At 34.1% G+C, this 24,823-nt stretch overlaps 1 protein-coding gene across 2 annotated transcripts; it reads left to right on the top strand.

Moving 5' to 3' along the window:
* Positions 1–957: 957 nt before the first annotated feature.
* On the top strand, positions 958–24,823 carry LOC121428781 (NMDA receptor synaptonuclear signaling and neuronal migration factor-like). 2 transcript variants are annotated; one of them, XM_041625602.1, is made up of 15 exons: positions 958–1,654; positions 2,089–2,159; positions 8,189–8,378; positions 11,497–11,565; positions 11,974–12,119; positions 12,683–12,715; positions 14,091–14,186; positions 18,704–18,828; positions 19,431–19,508; positions 20,875–20,908; positions 21,642–21,712; positions 22,225–22,310; positions 22,976–23,078; positions 23,349–23,424; positions 23,790–24,823. In XM_041625602.1, the coding sequence occupies exons 1-15, from the start codon at positions 1,605–1,607 to the stop codon at positions 23,891–23,893; spliced, it is 1,332 nt and encodes a 443-aa protein (XP_041481536.1). In that variant the 5' UTR covers positions 958–1,604; the 3' UTR covers positions 23,894–24,823. The 2 variants fall into 2 exon arrangements, with proteins under 2 accessions (XP_041481536.1, XP_041481537.1); XM_041625603.1 differs by lacking the exon at positions 12,683–12,715 and having other exon boundaries at positions 959–1,654.

Raw genomic sequence — 24,823 nt, 5'->3', positions numbered from 1 at the left:
TATGAAGGTTACATAATAGTACGATTAAATATTGCACTGCAGCTTTATGTACATCATTAAAGCGAAAATCAAATTTTGGGTTACAAAACATACAAAGTGAGAACAGAATGATAAAAAGCTGCGGTTTGCAGTGACATCAGAAAACAAAAGATACAAAAAAATCAGGTATATTAATTGATTCCATTGTAATAACAAAATAAGTAATTCGAAATACATGCAATGAAAACGGTCAAGATTAAACCAAAGGTGATTAGAAATATATAGCCTATGTGAAAAAGCGATTGTAATGGGGTTTAAGTTGAAAAAATATTTCAAAATTAGTCTGTACACTTTGTAAAATAAAAACCCTTTTGTTGATCAAAACGGTTAAACACTCAATCTGCTCTTAGATTCTATCGCCGCAGCGTCAAGTCACAAGAGCTGGGTCCAACATGGTTTCTGCTATGACAATGTTTACAAGGTCTCCCTTTGTAATACCATTACAAATCAATCCGTCGCCCGGGGTCAATCTCTTGAGCCCACTCAAAAAAGTGATATTGATGAACTCCCGATATACTGTATAGACCAGGGGCCCGTCTTACAAAGAGTTACGATTGATCCAATCAATCGTAACTCTGTGGAAATCCATCAGTGTCATAATTTTTTCTATAGGAAACTTGCAAAATATCCTCTGTAAACAAAACAAAGGAGAACACACCAAAATATCAAGAAATCAATGAATTTATGAATATACATTCATATATATATTTTCTGTTGAACAAACATGCATAATAAATGTTGACTTTGCTGGCCTTCCATAGTTGCGATTGATTGGATCAATCACAATCTTTTGCTAGACGGGTCCCAGGATCCTCACAGCAACCCGACGCCCGCAATACTTCTGAAGAAGCAGCACTATTGAATACCTTTTCGGCTTGTGGGCTTTTTTGATTGGGGAATCGCTCAACTGTGGCGGATAGAATGGCGCGTTTAGTTTGGGACCATCAGGTATTGTGTGGGATCCTCAGTCAGTTCTATTCATTGATGTGTACAATCGCCTTAACAACGAGTATCAAGCGAATCGTTACACGACAATATACCAATGCCCCATGTGCATAAGATCATGTAAGGCCTACAGGAAAGTAAATTGCAGAATATCTTGGATTAATCTTGCAGAAACGGTTTCAGATTCAAAGAATACAGTGGAAAACATAGCTAGTTCATCCTCGAGAGAAAGTGTCGGCCCTGCATGCATTAAGACACACTTCTAAGTTGTGAAGATCCGGTCCAGAAGATTGACTTGTAGAAGTTCAGTCAGAAGACGTCATTTCCATCATCATGTGGTTTTTCGTAGTAAAGTGACGTCACGAAAAGGCTAGGCCGACTTGACTTTCATGTTATTGTTTACCATTATTCATTAATAAGGAGTTGTCCACGATCAATTGTTTCCACTCCTCCCAACTACATCAACAAGATTGGAATATATGCGCACTTCGACAAGATGAAATCTTATCAAGACTTTACTTCTTGACATTTTACTTAGAAAATACTTTTTGTGGATTATCAATCCATAATCAAATTAATTTTTTTGAAAGTGTTATTTCTATTCGTCAATCTTAGCCAACATGGGGTCCGGAGCATCTAAGAAGAAACCAGATGTTCAGAAAAAGTTGAGGTAAGAATATATTTTGTGGGGATAATATCAACTGTGGTGTGAAATTATATTCTATTTTGGAGTTACTTGGAAAGAATAATTCGCCGTTGAAATGAAATGTAAATATGAATCATAAAGGTTATATGCCTTACACTTTTTTATGGTTTATACCACTACTACTTCTTCATCCTCGTTTATTTCTTTGAGGGCTTTTTGTAAAATCATATATCATAGTTATATATAACATTTTCTCAATTGTTTTTATCATTAATAAACATATGTCTGCGTGTGTGTGTTCTCTTGTTATAAGCAATGATTGCTGTCCATCATTTTCTATTTTTGCCGTGACATGAATAATCCGATGTATTATAATTTTGTAAATTTATTCAGTAAAATGTTGTAAATGACCCAAGTTTATCACCTTAGTTTTTCATTTTCTCATATTTATTTTCTAGTACCGTGGCAGCTTTCAGCGACGCAGGTAAACGAGCCAAGGAAAAGAGAGAACATAAAGAAAGAGAAACGGGTATGTTAAAACAACTGATCTTTCTATGCACCCTAAATAAGACACTGGTACAGACCTTATGGGGTGCTTAATCTTGCTCCCTAAGTGGAAAAAATAAATGTTCTTTTGCACCCTAAAAGGTTCAAATTTAAACATTCATTACATAGGTCATCTACACTGCAAAAACTCCGGTGTTGATTTAACACTAGCCCGGAATTAATATATGTCCACACCAGAGAAGTGTTTACACCAGTTTCGTTTTGGTCTAACACCAGATATGTGTTTATACAACACCAATTATTATCAAAACACCATTGGTTTGATTTCAAACTGGTGTTGTTTCAATACTTCTCTGGTATGTAAATCAACACCGGAGTTTTTGCAGTGTATGTACCGTATAGGGTGCTTAATTATAACTAACAGCACCCTTAAAGGTGCAAAAATGAGCATAACTACACTTTAGCACTCCTTGTGGTGTTGTGGCGTGCGCCTGTAATCCAAGCTATGAGGGGGAAGTTACAAATTGATGCAGAGGTTCGAGGTTCGAGCCTGGTCACGTCTTTCGGATGGTGACGTTAAAGGTCGTCCAGACGTAAATAATCATATCTGACTGCAACACATTTGACAAAAACTCAAATACACACACACACTTTGTAGTGCTGATATTGTACCAACCCCTCGAGTACAAAAAAACTCAAATTTTAAGTTATTCATTTTCAGTGTTAGAGATATCTATGAACTATTTTTCGACAGAACAAAATTGAATTACTAGGTGAACTCAATAGCAAAATACACTTTTAATATACGCATGCATCTAAGTTCTGTACAACATAAATCTGTTCGAGAAGATCTAAAATAAAAGGTCGAAAATTAGATATTCAGAACGATTACTTTTATTTGATTTCTTTAAATTTCATAACAAAAAGAACTTATATGCACTCTAAAAATTATTTTTCAAGAAAACTTGATAAACAACTTTTAGCGGTTGATAGAATGATAGACTTACAATTGCTACCCATAATATGATATAATTTATCATTACAATTGACAACAGATTTACAAAGCATAATAGTTCCCGCCTTCCATCTAATCACAATTTGTGATCATGGTGAAAGTATTTTTAATAATAATACTAACAATAATAATAATGGCTGGGTTTATAAAGAGCCTTTCGCCTTAGGATACAAAGTACTGTTACCCCGGCTTTAGCTGCGCTGCCAAGCAGTCGAGAAATTTCTTCTTACCGGATACCCATTCACCTCACCTGAGTTGAGTGCAGTACAATGTGGGTAAATTTTTTGCTGAAGGAGACCACATCAAAACTGGGAATTGAACCCATGTTCAACAGATTGAGAGACGAGAGCCATAACCACTCGACCACGACACCCCTACATGTATAATATTTAATACATTGCGATTATGGCTAAGCGGGATGCTTAGTCACATTGGTGAAAGGGACTCCAGACCGATCAAAGCTATTACATGATTACCAATGACATGATCAGTCGGTTGTGTGTGTGTGTATTTGAGTTTTTTCAGACGTGTATCAATCAGATATGATTATTTACGTCTGGGACCGACCTTTAACGTCACCATCCGAAAGACGTGACCAGGGCTCGAACCTCGAACCTCTGCATCAATTTGTAACTTCCCCACAGCTTGGATTACAGGCGCACGCCACAACGCCCAGTTTAAAGTCAGTTTAAAGTCAGTTTCGTTTATGTGACTGTATTACAGTCTAGAATTACTATGGATTCTGTTTTTCGATTGTCCAAATAACGAAGCTCCGTCGTTTTCATCATGTGATCTTTCCTTTCTTCGATCTCTAATTCTGCTTCTCTCTTTCCATTTCTCGTCCCCTCTCTCTATTCTCTGTATATTTTAGTGAATAGCGACATTGAATAACTTGAGGAGATTAATGTCAAATCATGCATTCAGGAAAAACTAATCTTGGTCAACAAAATAACTCTTCTTTTATCTTCAAGCTTACCATACTTTCTTTTATAAAAGAATATAAGCTAGATGATGACTGACAAAACACAAAATGGTGACATAGAATAAAAGACAAAGAAGAGAAACCCCACCCAAAGAAGGAACATATTATTACCCCCAAATTTATATATATCATTTTAGTTGTCACCAGTGTTACAAACATAGAATGTAAAATATACATGGATGCAAAGTTGATTTTTTTAGTAGATATCAAAAAGACACATTCAAAATACAACTTACGTCGCAATTTTCATTCTCACATCGAAATCAAATGAGTAAACTAATCAAAGTGGATTATTGTGATTTTTGCATCTGTGTAGCGAAATATATTTTTTGTACGAGAACTTATTGATAAGCCCAAAGTTTCTATTATTCTATCCTTATTCATGCGTGATATTGAAATCATTGTTTAAATATTCGAAGTAAACATACAATTACAAACCTTATATGGCTATCGATTCGGCATTGTGTAACATTGATTATCCATAATATCGATTTCATGTCAGTCTATTTATTGCTGTCACATCTAAGTCAATTGTTTTCCCTTTCATTGATTTTTTAATCAATGGAAGCTGTATAAATGGAACCTTCATGTAAACTGATTCATTGTTGAAGATCGATAATAAACCGGGAATTTTTTTTCTTACTACATTCGTGGTGACAAAAATTATAGATTGTCAACAACTTTTTAATTGTAAAAATGATTTCCATATTCACACGTGCTATGATTGACATGATGTTTCCAAGGGGAAGAGTTGATAGATTAAACTCTATATAAGTAACAAATTTCACTGTAACATTAAACAAAAAAGCACTAACATTTTTCTTGCGCACATACACTCTAAAAACACTGAGTTAAATTTTACCCAAATTGGGTAGAAAGGGAACATGCATGTTTGCTGGGTATTTTGTTTTACCCAAAATTGGGCTATTTCAACGCAACATTGCGTAAAATTTACAACATATTTGGTATCTTTCTACCCAACCAACATGCATGTTATTGGGTAAACCTTTTTTTTAGAGTGTGAATAAATTAAATTAATAAAGCAGCTTCCAGTCTATGAGGACTCATTATGTTCTTTACCTTCATTATTAATCCCTGAACCTTTCTCTATTATGTTTAGAATTAAAACGCCATTTTTAAAGATCTGGATGCACCCTAATATCCAGATGTCATGTATTTACATGTTTTAAAATAAAAAAAAATAAAAATAGCAACTTTCATGGAACGATGATCATAAGCGCATTGCATTTAAATCAATATTTGTATTATTGCATGTGATTATGATTATCGTGTTGTTTTTAAGTATCACTATTGTCTGGATCATCATCATTATTATGTAAATTTAAAAGTTGTACAGGGGATACATTAATCGGAGTAAAATGTGAATGATTATGTTAGCTTCTTTGGAGCATATACCCCTCACTTCTTTAACCCATTTATAATCGTTCAATGGGAAATTGTTTTAGACATAATTATAACAACCGCCACCACGTAGATATGTTTCAAGCAAGGAAATATGTCCTCCAATATTTCATTGAAACACTTAGTTTGATTTTTCTCATATTGATTGCCATTACACGCAGAAAGCCCCCCCCCCCCCGAGAAAGCCATCATTATCCTGATTCATGATTAGAGACCATTTCGATAATTCAATTTCTAATTGTTGTGCATCTTGGTCTACAATTCACTTTTCATTTTTGTTCTAAATGTTATGCAAATGAAAGGAACACTCACAATAACATTATTAACCCGGCAGTCTGCCACCGTTCCTGCACCCAACCCCGTAATTACAATACAATCTTCAAAGACAAAACGAAAATCTAAAAATAACCGCGAGATCTATATGTTCCTAGTCTCCTAATGAAGATGAATTTCATCTGAAAGGTTGCAAGTATCGATCGAAATATATCTCGTTTAGAAGAACGTGTAATTTATGAACTCTTTGCTTCTAAATTGACCTAATAATCCATAGCAGCTACTGTGAAAATCAATATTTCCCGCGATCTGTCAAACGTAAGTGATAAACTTATTGAAAGAAAGAGGCTATAATAAGGGGTGGAGACGGACATTAATTACCCCCCCCCCCCCGCTCCCCGTGTTGATCCCAGCCGTCGATCCAGTTGAAAATCTGCTTAAACGTCGCCTTCGATACAATCTACATTATTGTCTAGCAGTGTTTTCCATTTTCCAAAACAACTTTTGTCCCAATTTAGGCATGAAATCTTATAATGAATTGGAAGTATATCCGAGGCTCTAAATGTAGACTTGTTATTGGGTATTTTTCTTTTCTTAAAATACGATACATTGGTATTGGTATTGGTATTTATTTTCCATATCACAATGTTAAAAAAAAAACAATACAATGTAAATGTATGTACATAATAAAAATCGAAAGTGAGATGGCTGGATTAACCCACTCAGCTTTGTTAATGTAACAAAGCTGTTCTTCCTTGGGGTCCAGAAAATATGTAACAACAGTTACATGTAGAGAAGAATATCTTTTTTTTACCCCATTAATGTCGATGCACATTCTAAATGCTTTTACTGACCATAGCCATGATGGTGACGTAATAATAAGCACAACTTCATACACCTTTCATGACGCATTTTCTGAGAACTATTAGCTTAATTGAAAGTGATGTAAATGATTACTTACACCGAAGACTAGCCAACAAACTTTGTAACTCATCTCATTCTCTCTTATATTTACCCCCCTTATACTCACAACAAACACCGTTCTATTTACCAAACCTCTTTACATCCAACAGATATCTGCAAATGAGACGTGTGGACATAGTTCTTGAAAGTCATAGAAATACTTTCTATTCATACCTTGGCTCATTTGATTTCACGCAGTTTATAGTCTGCACCCGTCAAACAGAATTATTTGCTTATCCAACATGGGCACTTGTCACCAAGGGTGTTTATCCCAGCTTCTCCAAATGTGACACATGAGAAGTTTATTCAACCCGGTTTGATAACTTTAATAATAATCCAATCCAATCCAATCCAAAAGTCATTTGATATAGCGCCTTTTCCTTTCGGTTACAAAGCGCTGCACACACACTACTCCATATTTGCTTTGGCCACTAAAACAACTGTTCTACACCTCGGAATGATCAATAGCACTAAAGATATGTAGTTTTTGTTTCATTATGCCGTATATTTAATTTTGAGGTTTTAGTTCATTTTGATGAATTAGATGTGAAGTCAGATTACCATATTTACAAGACCACCACTCCACCATTCTCTCGTGTTTCTATTAGTCCAAAAGACGATGTGCTTCTATAATCCCATTTCTCCAAATTTCCCTATCAATTACGACTTTGGATACATTGGATAGACGCCCTCAATAGCGAAATAAAATTATGGATTGCTGAATATACCGTTGATAAGAATTGTTGGTTATGTTCAAGACATCATGCTTTCTACGAAATTTGTTGCAATTAAAAAAAATCTATATGAATGAATATGTTCCAGTTATCAAATCATTTCAGACGGTTATACTTTGGATTACACCCTTTTGAAGGCTAGTAAACTCACCTAAAGTCACCAAGCTATTGGATAGTAAATATATAGTCGCTGTGTCGTCAGTGTTTGTGCTGATTTTTAATTACTCGTCAATATGTGGGAAATTTCGCTATTAATTATTTCACAAGATATTCCAGAAGAACACTGGTGGATCGGGGGGGGGGGCAAATCGGGCCCGTGCCCTCCTTTCAGAGGCACAATTCAAATTTCTAATGTAAAAAATGCCGTTAAAACAAAATTGTGCCCCCCCCCCCGTTTTGAAAGTGAAGACCTTTTTTGTGCTTGTCAAACTGTTCCGTGGACGAAATGTCCCTAATTTTTTTTTGCTTGTCAAATTTCCTTTTGGAAAATCCTGGATCCGCCCCTGCAGGAGAACTATGCAGTTTGTAATAATTGGCATCTCCAAGCATTCCCCATTGTTTGTCTGATACATTAGAGAGTGTATTATGGTTATACAACATTTGTAAATTTCCACGACAAAGAGAACAATAATTATTCACTTGTTCCATTCTTTCGTTCTCAGAATCTACAGAAACGAATGGAAATGATCCAGAGAAGGGCACATTTATTACACAACCAGACCACGAGAAAGAGAATAGAGGACCAGTTACCAATGACAACAACAAGGTCGAATCATCAATTCAAAATGGCGTCACCACCACAGAACCAGAAGAAGAGGATGAAGTTTTCGACAAGGTCACCAAAATACAAAGGTAATTACTAATTTTTCCTTATAGAATTTTAGGGTAAATCTCTTCCGACTAACATGTAACACTTATCGTGGGTTATTTTAGTCGGAATAGAGTTATCCTAAAATCAAAATAAAAAGGAAGTAAAGTCGTGCATAAGATATTATGGTAAGATAGAAAACAAAAAAGAATTGGGCATTAAAGGAGAAACAAAACGCGAAAAGAAAATGAATGATATCGAAAGACATCGTTTGCAATTGATGCGGAGCAGAATGATCACACATGCATGTTAATTTTTTTTCTCTCTTCAAAGAACGATACCCATATCATTATCCCATTGATTCAGTTTAGATATCTCTATTATTCACTAAATTATATCCACAAAATAAAATTATTATCATAAATCAGTAAAGACCTTTAAGAATAGTTGATTGAATGGCTTTCAACCGTGCACTGAAAATGAGAGAATAGTAATTTATAATTGTTTGATCTCGATCGATAATTTGGCTCGATTCAAGCGCCGTTATTAATCGTTTCAATGTTTATCTTAAACTCATGTTATGCTATGATGAATCTGTTGTTAAGCAAATTATTCAAGGTTCAACTATCTACAGTATACGCACTAATTCAAAATTGAAATCGCTTATAGTGTCGAAGCGGAAGCAGGATTGCATCTAATGGGATAGGAGGGGTACAGAAAGTTTGTCGACTGCTTCAGAAATTTCTGACAAGAAAAATAAAGATATTTCTTAGCATCTGCCAAAAAGACAAATCCTTTATATAAAAATTAACCCTAAAAATTGTGTTTTTTGAGCGGTACGTTTGGTGAACGATATTCATTTATTATGCTTCTTATTGTTGGCAAAGTGATAGGGGATTGGTGCTAGTTCTATGAAGTCTGTGCCCCCCCCCCCTTAATCTGTTCGTTTGTTTGTTAGAAATGAAACTACTTCTTTTTATATTTCATCATCTGTCAAAATAACTATTTGATTGAATACTTTGCGTTTTCATTTAAAGAATCAATACAGTAAGATTCAATTGAATGTTAGAATTCCCATGATTTTATCGTGCTATTGTGATGTGTTGCTCAGAAATAAATTTATGGTTCAACAACAAGGCACGTACACGATGCAAACTTTGTCATATTAAATCGAAATAGCCAATAACTTCTCTCTCTCATATAGATTGACATTCAGTTTTCATAGATGGAAAGATTGAATTGTATGCTCTTAATATCACAATAGATGCGATTGGACGACATTGTCATTTTAATTGTTTTAAGCTATCTAATCCCTATGTCATGAAGTGCTCAGATGATAAAGTGCAATCCATCCAGACTACCTGATGCCTTAACGTGGTTTTATTAAAGGAAACACCTACACTCAGAATTTTGTTTGAATATAAGATAACCGTTAAATCGAAGAATAAAGGACAGTGAACATGAATAAATGAATCTTTATTTCGTTTCAATTCCGATAACAACATAAACAGTAAATCATTGCAATACAAGTAAATAACAAAGAAAAAAAGTATCTAATTACAGGATGATATAATACATGGACTACATTATTATGGAACATAGCAACATCCATGAGACAAGATGGAAAAGAAACGTGGTGACCTACTAAGAAGCTTAGCTTGTGGGCCATAGGCCACCAGAATGTTATAAACTTACATTATCAATCATTTAAAACCTATGAGAACAAACAAAGATATATATGAAACAATGTGGAATAAATAACCAAAGTACTAATATACATATTTACAAAAGAGACACTAAAATGTAAAAAAATAAAGTGAAATGCAGAATGCAAGAAAATTCTATAAGAATTTGAAATTCAAAGAGAAAGAAAAAGGGAAAAAATATAAATATATGAAAATAAGTAGAGTTATTTTTGCCTAGATTATGGGAAAAATACAATTTGTACGGTTAGACAGGATGTAACCAGCAGGCATTCGTTTACTGATCTAAATATTTCTTCAGGAAATCTGTCTTCAAAACTGGAAAGAATGCTGACTGAAAATTCGTATTTTATTTTGAGAAGGTGTAATCAATTATTTTCAAATTTGGTGACATGAAGTAGGCTAATTCGAAGACGTAATTTTGCAAAGTAATCTTCCATCACGGAGCTGCCAATTTGCGTATTTGAACACTACTACTACCTTGTTTCAGAGAGATATAACATTCTCATATATAATAATAATGATAATAATAATATAAATTTACTAATTATATCATTAACTTATTGTCAATTTCTTATTTTATTTCGATGAAAACAAGCTTGTTTTCAGGGTTGGGTTGCCCTTTAAAGATGTCAATTTATATATTAGAATAAATGAATGTGGTATCACTCTGTCCTAAAAGTGATTGAGTAATTGGCTCCAGTTGATTGGGTTGAGGGGAGTTTGTCTATAGCTTGTCAATTAGATTAATGACTATATGGACATGATCAATCCTTATACAGACTGAAGATAGTACACGAAAAAGACATTCATCTCTATGATCATTAAAGTGTCATTAGATTTACTCTTTTCGGAATTACCTGGGTATAATGTGAAATAAAGATATGAGCTCTTTCGGGTTTGGGATATTTTTAATACCCCGATCCATAACCAGACACACTAGAATGAAAACCTTCAGACAAGCAATTAATCAGCATGCAGCATCCGATGAATTTATTCTTGTTTCCATGTAAACGGCGCTCAGTTATAGATTTGACTCGGTTGTAACTTGAACGTTGGCTCGATGAGCTTAGAATATTAAGCGATAACTCTTGGAATATAATCTCATTTCTCAGCAGTCAGTCATTGCATTAGGATACAGGATTATAATCCAAACTTATTTTTCAATTTCATTGTTGCTTAGCGCCAGAGCTCATTGTTTTCATTATTTTTTCAAGGCTTATTTTGCACAATGTTGGAGTTTACTTCAACGATGTCTCGCCGTCTAGCGGATTCGTGAAATATAACAAAAGTGCATAATTGTTGAACATCATTAAGTCAAGATTCAATCACTGAGGAATAGTTCGCTTTTGTATATGAAATTAATAAAACTGTGAATTATTCATCTGGAGAAACTGATATTTATTTTGAAGATGTCTCGTCGATCAAAGTGGACAAATTTTGAAATTTATCTTTACAGTGTTTTCCGTGGATACCAGGACAGGAAATCATTACAAAAACAGAATGAAATGGCCATCAAAATACAGAGGTAAGTCAACGAATCAGAAGTCCTCTGTTTATTTTGAGTTTTGTTTTCCAAGCGCACTGAAATACCTATAATTATAATTTTTTTTTGAATTAGGCAATCACTTACTTCGTTTTTGAAGCAAATTGATTCTAAGGAATTTACGAAAATATATCCTTCGTCCATATAGACCCTTGTAGAAGTTCATAAATGATTATATATTTTTCTGAAGCTATGTACGACAGCGGGTTTAATCTTAACCCCCCTTGATATAATATACATAACAGTATTATCTTTATATATTTGTTGATTGAAGTTTTGTTTATTACTTTTACCTGTTTAGAGTATGCATGACCTTCCCATGCAGACGATCCTGAAAAACATAAGAATTATGATTTCAAAATTATTTTGTTTTGATCTTCTTCTGATCAGGCGATTTCGTCGTCATCGTTCCTCGATATTGAGTGATACCAGCGAAATCCCAGATTCAACCCCTTCGTCACCACAACCAGCTCCACCCGTACCAGAATATGAGAAACCAACAGTAAAAAAACTCACCAAAGAAGAACAAATGAAGGGTAAGTTTACTTTTCTTTCTTCAGTGTATTCTTCCGCCCCAAGTTTCTTCTGAAAAGAATTGTTTTATCTCTATTTCCAATTATCCTTTCTTCCGATAGACCTCAGTTGTACTTGTCTTTCTTATCCTCTCTTGATAAAGTCATTTTTATTCTTTTCTTTTCTGTTGAATTTCCTTGCCTAATCCACATCCATCCCCTTTCTCTCTGTAATTTCGCCTTTCGCTTTATATATTTAAGTCTGCATTTTATTTCCTTCTGTGTACATTAATCTATTCGTCTATTCCTCATTTACCATTTCTTGTCTGCACTTCCCTTTCCCCCTCATCTCTTTTGTATCATTACATTTTTCTTCCCTTTATTGGTCTCCTCTTCTCTCTCTCTCTCCCTCTTACCACCCGCTCACTCTACATCTCTCCCTCATCCTATTTCTTTCATTTTATCTTCTTCTCTCGATCTGTCTTTTGTAATAATTCGACTCTGATTGAACCAATTTTAGTTGTTTTGTTTCTTTTACTGATATTTCTTTCATTTGTTTTACACACGCAATTTTTTTTTCTCTGTAGTCCGAGCTGAAGAAATGAAAGAATTCCACAGAGGTAACCGAATGTGTATTTAGTGCAACGTACATGAATTAATCCAACAAATGAAAAACCCAACCATCTCATTTCCACTGTACATGTATATACGAATTCATGTAACTTCATAACGCACATTCTTTATGTTCTTTTGTGGATGTGTGGCACCCGTCTAATTACTATATAGAGTTGATATATATATATATTTATTTTTCAGTGTTGCTTTCATCGTAAAAGTGTAATTGTATAATTATGTAGTGTTTTCATCATAATACATTAGAGAAAACCTACACCATAATTACAAAGGGGACACTCGGCCACGTGTCCCCAAAGCGGCTGGCGAATACGAAAAAGTGGGAAAAGAAAGAAAAGGTGGAAAGAGGGAATCAAATTTCCATAAGGCAAATAATACAATTTATGTGTCAATTGATAGCTGTTTTTCTTTTAATTATCTTGGTATCTCTCAATTATTTTCCATTTGTTCCTCTTCTTATACTGTTCATTCTTCAGTCCTTAATAAATAAAAGGATATATTTCTTGCATGCGAATAATTTCATTGGGCGAATCTGGATACATTGAGACGAGTTCCTTCAATAACCATCTTTCATTCATGTGTTAATGAAAATAGTCTTTGCTTTGATCAATCGGGGTTCTATTGTTACACAGCAAAAACTGTGGTGTTAACCGGTGTACATAGAGGACCACACCAGTTATTTTACACCGGTGTTAAATTGGTGGTGTTAGTTTTACACCTATAGGCGTTATTACAACACCTATGGTTGTTATATTTACACTCTTTGGTGTTATGTTAAATCTCTAGGGTGTTATTTTAACACCTCAGGGTGTGGTCCTCTATTAACACCAATTGGTGTCAGTTTTAGCACCACAGTTTTACAGTGTACATTACTACATATTTTATTCAATTCATAATTCCACATTCGCGTCCTTTATATTCAACAGCAATAAAGTTATTTTCATTGTTGATTTCGGTGCATTGTACATTGTTATCTGTGCCAGACTCGATCCATCAACTTCATTCATAGATATAATCATGTGTTCTGTTGACTTTTATCATAAATGTCAGCCAAAGAAGTTATGAAAATAGTGGTTACGACTTATTTGGGTGGTGTTTATATTCAGAAGTTTCGAATACTCCGAAAATGAACTTAATCGTATTGCTCATTATTAGTGAGAAAATAATTAATTAATAAGCAATTGTGTACTATACTTCATTTTCGGACTATCGAACCGTCCGAATAACGAACCTTATTTCGTTTTGGATCCTCGGATTAAAAGAAAAAACCTTTCTAACTAATGAACCTTCGGAAAACTCGAATATTCGGAATAATTCTCACTGAAAAAAACACATTTTCTCCTATCTTGTACCTGTTCACAGTTTTAGCGGAACGGAAAGAGCAGCGGAGACAGAGAGCTCGTGCATGGCGTGATAAAGGTCCAGACACAGCAGACAAGGAATTCAAGGTTGAAATCGGTAAGAAATTTTATCAAATTTGAATTCACATTGCTAAATGCTTGCTGGATGAAAATTAATGTTTCACGCTCGATCACCATTTAAAGATGATAATACTTGCGATCATTAAGAATTAAAGAAAAAATCCTTGATGTTCTGTTTCAAGCATTTGTTGTCATTCGGTATAGGCCCCAAAACTGAACCCTACAGTGGTCCATCATCTTTGAAATTGATAGTAAAATTACTGAACAATTCTGACCATAATCGAAGTGATAAGCAACTACTCTAAGTAGTATGATTATTGAAACAGCGGAAAATAAATTTCATTAAAGCATGACCTACGACCACAAACCTAAACCTGTATAGACCGACCTGTCGACAATGCAAGTTAAAATTAAGTACATAAATATGTTTAAAAGACATTACTACAATGAAAACTGTAATCATAGTTCAGATTTTGATGACCATGACGTCATGATCAATGCAATGAATGGATATCGTAAAATATTGCATTGAAAATATAAGACTTTGTGGACAGTATTTTTCAAAGTGCGTATTAGATTTGGTATAGCTATATTCTTTTCAGTCATTGAACATTGTATGAAAAAGTTTGTATTTCATTCAATACTTTATGTATATCATGAATTTTACTGTAATATTCTTGGACATAATTTCACAAGCCCTGGAACATTATGTTTAAGAACGAATTATACATATAAAAAAAATGTTTGATATTGACATATGCGTATTGATATGCGAAGTTGTTTGTCGAGGTCAAATCCATTGGAGTATATATGTATTGCCTTATACACTTGATAAATTAGGTTAGAAAATATTTATGATGGGTCAATAACATTATCACTAAGGGACTCGTAGTTGGATTAACGCACAAAATTTATTTGAAAAACAAATGTTTGAAATTGAAATATAGATATTGGAGAAATTGAAATATAGATATTGGTAGCACAGATCTTTAAAAAAAGACTTTTTGATATATACCAATTTTAAGCCGGGAAATCGAACTATTTTCTATTTATCGCAATGGCAATCGCATCAATAAACAGTCCATTGTTATCTCCGTACAATATGGACTGGCCAACGTCGCAATTGATTTCAATGGTAGATTGGATTCAATCAATAATTTGTGATGTCATAATAAAAGTCGCAATTGCTTCTGTCCTTTGGGAAATAGGCCTATTCTTCTATTTGATGGTGTTCTGCATGGTACAGGGTCGTGAATACTGTATAGCGTTTTCAGTGTCGTTAATTTATCAGTAGTTTTGAATTCACTAATACAAAGAAAAGTTTATTGTTCCTATCAAATTTTACAGGCTTGTCACAATAATAGTGAACTCCAACCGCTTTTTTTGGAGGGGGCGGTAAATGCACGCGAAGCGTGCCAACACTTACAGAGCGCGCGAAGCGCGCTCCCTAGGGGGTGGGTGCAGGGAGGGGGAGTTTCCCCCTCCCGCGCGAAGCACGAAGCTTTTAGTTTTTCATAAATTAAAATGAAAAGGAGCCGTTTCTCTCGTCTCTAGTACCTCCAATTCGGTTGACTATATTTCGATTTTGAACCTTGTTTTCAAAAGTGATTGTGAACGCACCAAAGAGGTATACAATGGAGGAAATTAAAATGATAATAACTCCCCGCGAAGCGCGGAAGCTAAGGCGTTTTATCAATTTTTGTCTCACCTGCGAAGCAAAGTGAGACTATAGGCGCCGCTTTTTCGACGGCGGCGGCGGCGTCAACATCAAATCTTAACCTGAGGTTAAGTTTTTGATATGACATCATAACTTAGAAAGTATATGGACCTAGTTCATGAAACTTGGCCATAAGGTTGATCAAGTATTACTGAACATCCTATTAGAGTTTCATGTCACATGACCAAGGTCAAAGGTCATTTAGGGTCAATGAACTTAGACCATGTTGGAGGAATCAACATCGAAATCTTAACCTGAGGTTAAGTTTTTGAAATGTCATCATAACTTAGAAAATATATGGACCTAGTTCATGAAACTTGGACATAAGGTTAATCAAGTATCACTGAACATTCTGCATGAGTTTCACGTCACATGACCAAGGTCAAAGGTCATTTAGGGTCAATGAACTTTGGCCGAATTGGGGATATCTGTTGAATTCCCATCATAACTTTGAAAGTTTATGGATCTGATTCATGAAACTTGGACATAATAGTAATCAAGCATCACTGAACATTTTGTGCAAGTTTCAGGTCTCATGATTAAGGTCAAAGGTCATTTAGGGTCAATGAACTTTGGCCGAATCGGAGGTATCTGTTGAATTACCATCATAACTTTGAAAGTTTATTGGTCTAGTTCATTAAACTTGGACATTAGAGTAATCAAGTATCACTGAACATCCTGTGCGCGTTTCAGGTCACATACCAAGGTCAAAGGTCAATGAACTTTGGCCGAATTGGGTGTATCTGTTGAATTACCATCCTAACTTTGAAAGTTTATGGATCTGATTCATGAAACTTGTACATAAGAGTAATCAAGTATCACTGAACATCCTGTTCGAGTTTCAGGTCACATGATCAAGGTCAAAGGTCATGTAAGGTCAATGAACTTTGGCCATGTTGGGGTTTTTTGTTGAATAACCATCATATCACTGTAAGTTTATTGGTCTAGTTCATAAAAAGTGGACATAAGAGTAACCATGTATCACTGAACATCTTGTGCGAGTTAGAGTAGTATTCAAAGTCAGCACTGCTGCTATATTGAACCGCGTGATGCAGGTGAGACGGCCAGAGGCATTCCACTTGTCTTGCCATAAAAAGGGTCCAGAGAAAAGGGTATTCTCAAAGATATATTGAATACTTTCTTTGGAAAGATCAGATTTGATTACAAACAATTGAGCAACAGTGCATATTTTTAACTCGCAAAACAGAGAAGATTGGTAGAGGAAGATATTCCTCCCCGCGCAGAGCAATGAAACTCTGAAATTTCAAAGGGCGGACGTTTCATCAAATGTAGATAATTATCTCTAATACCCAATCAGCTCTAATTTAATTGATTTTCTAAGATTATTGAACTTCATTACAAGGAAATTAGTGAGCAAAAAGTTGAAACTTCTGTGATATATTGAAATTATCTATCTATATAAAAAAGGATGCCTAATTTTTTTGACTTATCCTGAAGCGCTTCATTTTGAATATAAAGAAACTTAAGTGTCATTCAAAATTTCAAACTGAGGGCGCAAAACAGGACAGGAGATGAATGTATACAGGGAAATGACATGAAGATTAATACAATTTGAGTAAAAAGTATTGTACTTTTTTTATTTAATACGACACGAATTTCATACCTTCCTCTTTTTAAATTAGGAACCTGTTTGCCCCAAAATTATGGTTGTTTAATAATGAGCTGAAAAGCGGGAGAAGTTGACTTTATGGAGGTGACGGCAGAAACTGATATTAAGATTTTACCCGCTCGGAGCCGACCAGACCAGAAGTTGCGCGATCAATTGAAAAAAAGATAACTTCATATATTTACTTCGGCCTAACCTTATATACCCAAATTCATGCCCTAATGTATACAATTTTAACTTTAACTGGCAAGAAGCACATAGCTGAGGTGGAAAAACAGGGTTAGAGAAAAGGTGGGGGAAACAATGGAGAACTTCAATATTGTCATTTAACCGCGCGCAGCGCGGAAGCAAAATTCATATATAAATTTAGAGCAAGAAGAGTGAAGGAGTTTCTCTTTTGAGAAAAAAATTAAGAATCAAAAGAAACTAAAAAAAACACAAAGCTACCTTTCTTTCCTTTCCTCCCTTCCCTTTTCCTTTTCTCCTCTCTTTTTTTTCCCCTTCTTTTTTTCTTTTTGGGGACGTTTTTTTTTGGGGGGCGACCACCCCCACCGCCCCCCTGGCTACGCGCCTGGTGAACTCTGCTTCATAATACGAAATTATGTAGGTCTATATCGTAGTAATTTAAAACAATGTGATAATTATATCTGTATTTTGTTCTGAGTTTTCATTTATATAAGGTAGGCCTATATGGTCGTTATTATTTAGCTGTGAATGTAGTATTTGTATTTATAACACCCGTCTTTAATAACTATATATTCCACGCAGGATTACATGATTGAAATATTATGTCATAGTATAAAAATAACCCCGAATACATTATATAAATAGGTAGGTAGATGATAATAGATTAATAAATAAAGAATGAACAAAGAAATATTCCAGCAAATATCAACTTGATATAAGCTTTTAATGTTGGATCATTCTAATCAACTAAAGCTTATGACAAAAATGATACCTCTTGTTCAGGGATACGACACTCGCTGGAGAACGGTGAAAATAAATAGATAGTAAATGAATAATACTTAGGATATATATAGCGTCTTTCCATTTTGAAAATGAAAAGAACAAAAAATTATTTCAAGAAATGAAAAGACTAAACCTCAATCGAAATTATTCAGTATACATGTACTACTATTATACTTGTTGTCAATGATTCACTTATTTCCATTCAAATACTTGTTCATGTTTTTTTGTTCACGCCTTTTAGGTGAAAAGACGAAGCAAGAATTTGGTAATTTCCAAGACGAGATCACTGAACTCAAATGGTATGCAGAGCAACAATTAGAAATGACGTTATGCGGAGGAAAAGATTACGTCCCTCCGAGAATACTGGTAGGTTATTTATTTTTATTTATTAATGGTTATTCATTTCAGATATTTCGTATTACTAACGTACCCCTTGACAAAATGTGCAATCTGAAAAATTATCAGAGACATTGAAAGTGACAATGAACCCTTTGTTTGCTAATCAATAATTCTGTATCCACTATGATGAGGCTTTTCAGGTATTAAACTCTCTACAAGCTATCTACGAAAAAAAGAGAAGTACATAAATGTTCCATGTAAAGTAATTATTTTGGGGGAAAATGGAGATGAATATTGGCAACTGGTTTACAAAATGTTTTGATTAGATTGCCGAAAGTTTATGGAATAATGATCATGGTTTAACGGTAAATATTTAGAGGATGTTCGGGTTTTTTCTTCAAAGTTTACATCTTTTGTAATATTTTGAGCATTAATATTATTTAGGTGATCTCCATCAATTTAAACAAAAAAGAGAAATATAACAACCACTATACGTTTAAAGAATATCATTGAGGTTCGCGGGCCAGTATTATTGGAAAGTTTATCAATCGGAGTACAACTGAAGATTTAATTTTCAAAGTTACCTATGCAATGTCTTAAGTTTTATTTTATTAAAAATCTAATTTCAGCTCATATCTTCCAAAGTACCGAAGGCAGAGGTATTAGAAGAAACGAGAAGAGATAAGGGTGTTCTTGTTTTCCGTTACGTAAGTATCGATCAATAATGTGTCTTGCGTTATTACGCTAATGAAAATGGTGCTGATGATAATGATGACGGTGATGATGATGATGAAAATAATATTATCTGTGTCATCAAAATAGGGATGTAGGTTTCTCAAAAGTCTAAGATAAATTCATATTGTGGATATCTTTTCTTCGTATTCTATATTTGACATCTGTACTTTACCCGTTCTTTTCTATTTTATTTTCCAACACATTGGCATTTATAGAGAAATACTAGTTAATAAAATGTTTAAGAAAGTTGTTTAATATGAAAATTATTTATGTATAGGGGAAGGCGGGGTAAGTTGTGACAGTTTTTGCTTTTTGCATTTTAGAATTGATATGATTAATAATCTTGTCAAAATAAGTACCTTGCCTTGAAATTTAATTCTTCTGAAATATTTTCCACCTATATATAACTTTCTATCCCCACACTAAAAGTCATCGTGACTTTTGAAAAAAACGATGTCAAATGGCTCAACTTGCCCCATACATGGGGTAAGTTTGAGCCACCTTCTGGGGTAAGTTGAGCCACAAAAACTATGTACAAATTGTATGGGGGAAGAACCAGCATGTCAATTTTTGTTTAAAGACTTTTCACTTGCTAATTCTCTATAAATACTAACATCCTGTAAAAGGAAAAGAGCAGTCATGTAAATTTTTCTCCTTTCAGCCTGCATTCCAATCGATTTTTATGGTTTGTTTGTTTTTTAATATACATTACCATAGGAATTACAATGGCTCAACTTGCCCCATGCTGTTTGGCTCAACTTACCCCAGTCCGAACTTAGTGCGATAATTTTGTATCCACACATTTATTATGCATCCATCATATAAAAGACTATGACAAGAATGAAGATCCATACCTGGACTAATAATGTTGTTATCATGTCTTTATTATATTTAAAGACGTGTGTGTTTATGAAGCACTTATCTATTTCACACTCTTTTTTACTTTTTTGGCTGAAATTCATATTTTTCCCTCTAAAAAACTACTTTTTGTTTCAAAGTTGGAAACAATGTGGTGGGGTTAGGGGTTATGCTATGGATCATCAATACATGACACCACCACAATGTCTGACTCATTCATTATTGGCCTGGGGCTGGTGGCTCAACTTGCCCCTATGCTCAACTTACCCCGCCTTCCCCTACATGGCAAATATCTGCAGATTTTCAAAAAGATATGTATCCTGATATAACATTACAAAAGACTGTGATTGCTATACATATAATGATATATTATGATAATAACTGTGAAGAGTTGTTTCAAGAATAACGATTCTGGAATTGTCATAAACTTTGGAGCAAAGTAACAAATTTTCTTTTATTCTAATTGTTTTCTTATTTCAGGACTTTAATAACGACACATTTGAATCAATTATAGGTAAGTAAGATTGATTGACTCATGAGAGTAATTCTTTATTTAAAATTATAAGTCTTTATAAAAGTCTGCTCGAATTTAAAGTAGGATAATTGTCATTATCTTTATGGTATCTTCTGATTTCTTACTGATTGCTTCATCTGCTACTACAAGCAAAAATTAAAAAAAATGTTTTATTTCTTGTAGAAAATATGATTGTATATGAGCAGATAAATCTAATTCATAATGATATATTCTATAACGTACTAAACAGTGCAAAACGAAGATCTATTCTCTCGAGTTTTTTTTTGTTGGTAATTTCAAATTAGCATTTGTGGAAATGATACAAAAATAGCAATAAATTCAGAAGCTGATGCCTTCTTGTTTATTCAATGTCTATTAAAATTCTAATACTAGTTTCATGTATCACTCAATAAAAGGACTAAAGGACATTATGCATGGTAACATTTAAATTTAATAATGAGCATATTATTTGTTTGGCGTCACCTGTGCCTGGGAGGCGAAGCGAACTGAATCACTTTGAACCGCAGGTCTCTCCTCCCGATTAGCCAAGTTTTTTTTTTCATTTCTGATCCATTTGGTTTTATCTTTTGTTTTATCGTTTGTTTTATTTATCTATTCATCTTTTTATGTATTCATCTATCTATTTATGTATTTTTATATCTCTTTATCTGTTTATCTATTAATCTATTTATTTATTAATTTATTTTTTGTTTTATCATTTGTTTTATTTTAGATGCTATTCGGATAAATTTACAAGATTATAAACCAGGATGCATGGCTCAGTCTCTATGTCTATACGCTCAAGTAAGTTTATGTTGATTTGAATGAGGTCGAGTTAAAATGTTATTCAAATTCAATGGTAAATTGATAGAGATTGTCATTTTTATGTCAACCGGTGTTTCACAAAGCTGTTCTTAAGATATGAATAACTTTACGCACAACTGGTGATCCTTTCTTGTGCTATGTGATATCCCTATGTAATTGAGTTTAATGACCTAAGAACATGTTCCAGTCGTGCGTAAAGTTGTTCGGTTCGTAACTTTACAAACAGCTTTATGAAACACCCAACTTTTTTGTTAATATCTAAAGAAAGTTTTAAAATCTGACAGCTTATTGGGCGACAAAGTGTTGATAAAGCTCCTCTTGACCAAATCCATCAGTAAGTTGAGACAACTGTTCTTGTTTTCTTGAGGGCCCTTAACGTGATATCTGTGAGGATGGTATATTTTCAACATGACTTATCGTTTCAATAACTATTTTTTGGTTGTTGTTTATTTATATTTGTTTATCCTTGTTTTATTTGATTGTTTTGCCAGGGTGGGCCTGGTTACGTCTACATGTTGAAGAAGAAGGTTCTAACGACAGCTAAGCTGAAGAAAGAAAGCGAAGCAGACCAAGTCAGGTAAATATACAAAGGGGAAATTTTATCAAATGGAATTGAAAGTTAGTATATGGAATGGCAACAGGGGCGGATCCACGACTTTCAAAAAGGGGGAAGGGCATTTTTTACAGAATAATGTTGGCAAGAACAAAATAAAAAAAAGATTTTACTACCAAACTGAAGTAATTTTGTTCGAGACAAAATTTGACAAGCAAAAAAAAAGGGGGGTGCTTCACTTCTAAATCGAGGACATTTTGTTTCAGGAAAGATGTGACCGTGAGCAAAAAAAAGGTCCTATTGCACTTGCGTGTGACATACTCCCCTAAAAACAAATGTTTTTGGTGCCACTCAAAAATGAGGGGGGGGGGGTTCAGCCGGGAAATCGGAATGTGATTAGTTGAAGATGAGGTGTGAAGTAATGGGATGGGGTAGAAACTAATGTGGGGAAGGGTGCATGGAGGGGTGGGAAATAATGCCCTCCTCTTGATTCTGACGGTAACCTTTTTTTAAATACCATTCAGACAATTTGCATATCATACATTTTCCTAATGGAAGTGGCTACCCTAGGTAAATGTGCCATTATTATTATGCATTATGCAGACTATACATGTAGTGATATGAAAGTTTGATTACCATTATTAATATGTTTTTTTTTTCAATTTCTTTCTAAATAAAATCCCCTATAGGTTTTGGAAAGAGATTGGTAAGATGATGAGCCGGATACATCCTGAGGACACAGTCATTCATGTTATGGGATGCAATCTCCTTGGGAGTGAAAGCGGTTTACAGGTAAGAAAATCAAGCATTTTCCAAAAAAAAAAATTCACGAGCCAAGCATCCCAAATATGAGCTTCATTTACTTTCCCGAATCTAAGCGATTACAAGAATAAAGAATTCAAAAGAATGCTTATTATTCCATAATTTCTTTTGTTTTCATGTGTATTAGGCGGTGTTTTCTCCTGGGTCATTACTGTGCTGTGTTTATATCAATGAATTATATATTGATGATACTTAAATGACTTATTTAAAATCATGAATTCAATGTTTGTATTCTTACAGTTGTTTGATGATCTGGAAGACTTAATGCAACCAAACATCGTGCGATTTGAAGCACCACTCGAACTTAGCCAAGAAGGTAAGAGAAGATCATCGGTAATCTAATTTGTGAAATCGCTCTGAAAATATCCCATTTAACAAGTGCCATTTACGACACACATATTTTTATCAATTAGTGAATTCATTTACTCTTTATATTGTAAACTTGAATTTATTTTTGCGCTATTCATGAATTCATACGTATTATTGATTTTTTTGTGGGGATATCAGGCTAAATTTGTAACTATGTTATTAGTTTAACTGAATTGGTTGGATGAAAACATTTACGCTAACATCAGGAGAGTGCTACACTTTTGAGAAACAGTATGAAAAAACTGATTGTAATGTGAACCATTAAAATGATTTATAATGAGTGTCTCCATCGTCTTATTTCTCATTCTCCAGGTAATGAGATGATAAAATATTATTTCAATCCCGCCAAGTACAAGCTGTGGAAGTCAACCAAGTACTCTAGATCTGAACTCAAACTTCCTCCACCAATGAAATGATGATCACTTTAACTATTATGTGTTTGGATTACAATTACGGATGAATCCACAATAAGATTAATCAACTTAATGAGTGTCTCACTGAGCGATGAATGCTTGCGAACCCATCGAGTTTGGATTTTGCTATTCTTAAAATGTATCAAACTATTCGCAAAAAGGTGGCAACAAATGTCTTAGACAATTAAATCATGGCAAAATAAGTTTGTTTTGTTTTTGTTTCTTTGTCGCAGAGAATTTTGAACTCGTTCCAAAAATTTCTGCAAACGGTTGCTAGCATTTGCAAAACATTCATGGCAAGACATTGCCTCTGTATAGGGTTGCAAGACGATGTCGATGAAGTTCTTTTATCATTCACCAATGCTAGCGACCGCATGACTGTTGGACGTTTGCAAACACAAACTTGTTTGTGTCAAAACAGTTCGCAATTAGATTTTGAATAAAAAAAAAATCGTGTTTGCAACACTCGTCGGAAAAGATGGTATATCCAAGCATCGCTAGAGTTGCAAGCATTGGCTTTCTAGTGGACAATCTCATTAGGATAAATCATTTGTATTCTGGATCTTTCATACATTAAAATTTAGCTTGATTTCAAACCTACAAAATTTGAAATGTGCCAAACGCATTACATTGGCATTTTTCTTGCAATGACACTATGCTAAGATATTGGAATATGCTTTTTCAAACCTAGGTGTGTCACTGTTTAGTAAATAACTGCATTGAGTCTTTAAAAACTTGATTTACATTTGAAAAACCTATATGGGAGGTTCTTATACTTCAGAATGCCTTTAAGATTAAGACAATTTTTTCTGATTTCATTGTATGTTATAGATTGCCATACATTCCCTTTTGCATTTTCAGGACATACTGTTAAAGGGGAAGTTCACCCTGACAAAAAGTTTATCGTAAAAATAGCAGAAAAAATAATGAAAA

Source organism: Lytechinus variegatus, chromosome 15, assembly GCF_018143015.1.
Source record: "Lytechinus variegatus isolate NC3 chromosome 15, Lvar_3.0, whole genome shotgun sequence".
In the NCBI taxonomy this organism is placed as follows: domain Eukaryota; kingdom Metazoa; phylum Echinodermata; class Echinoidea; order Temnopleuroida; family Toxopneustidae; genus Lytechinus; species Lytechinus variegatus.
The sequence above is the reverse complement of the archived record's forward strand: the minus strand, read 5'-3'. Positions and strand labels throughout refer to the sequence as shown.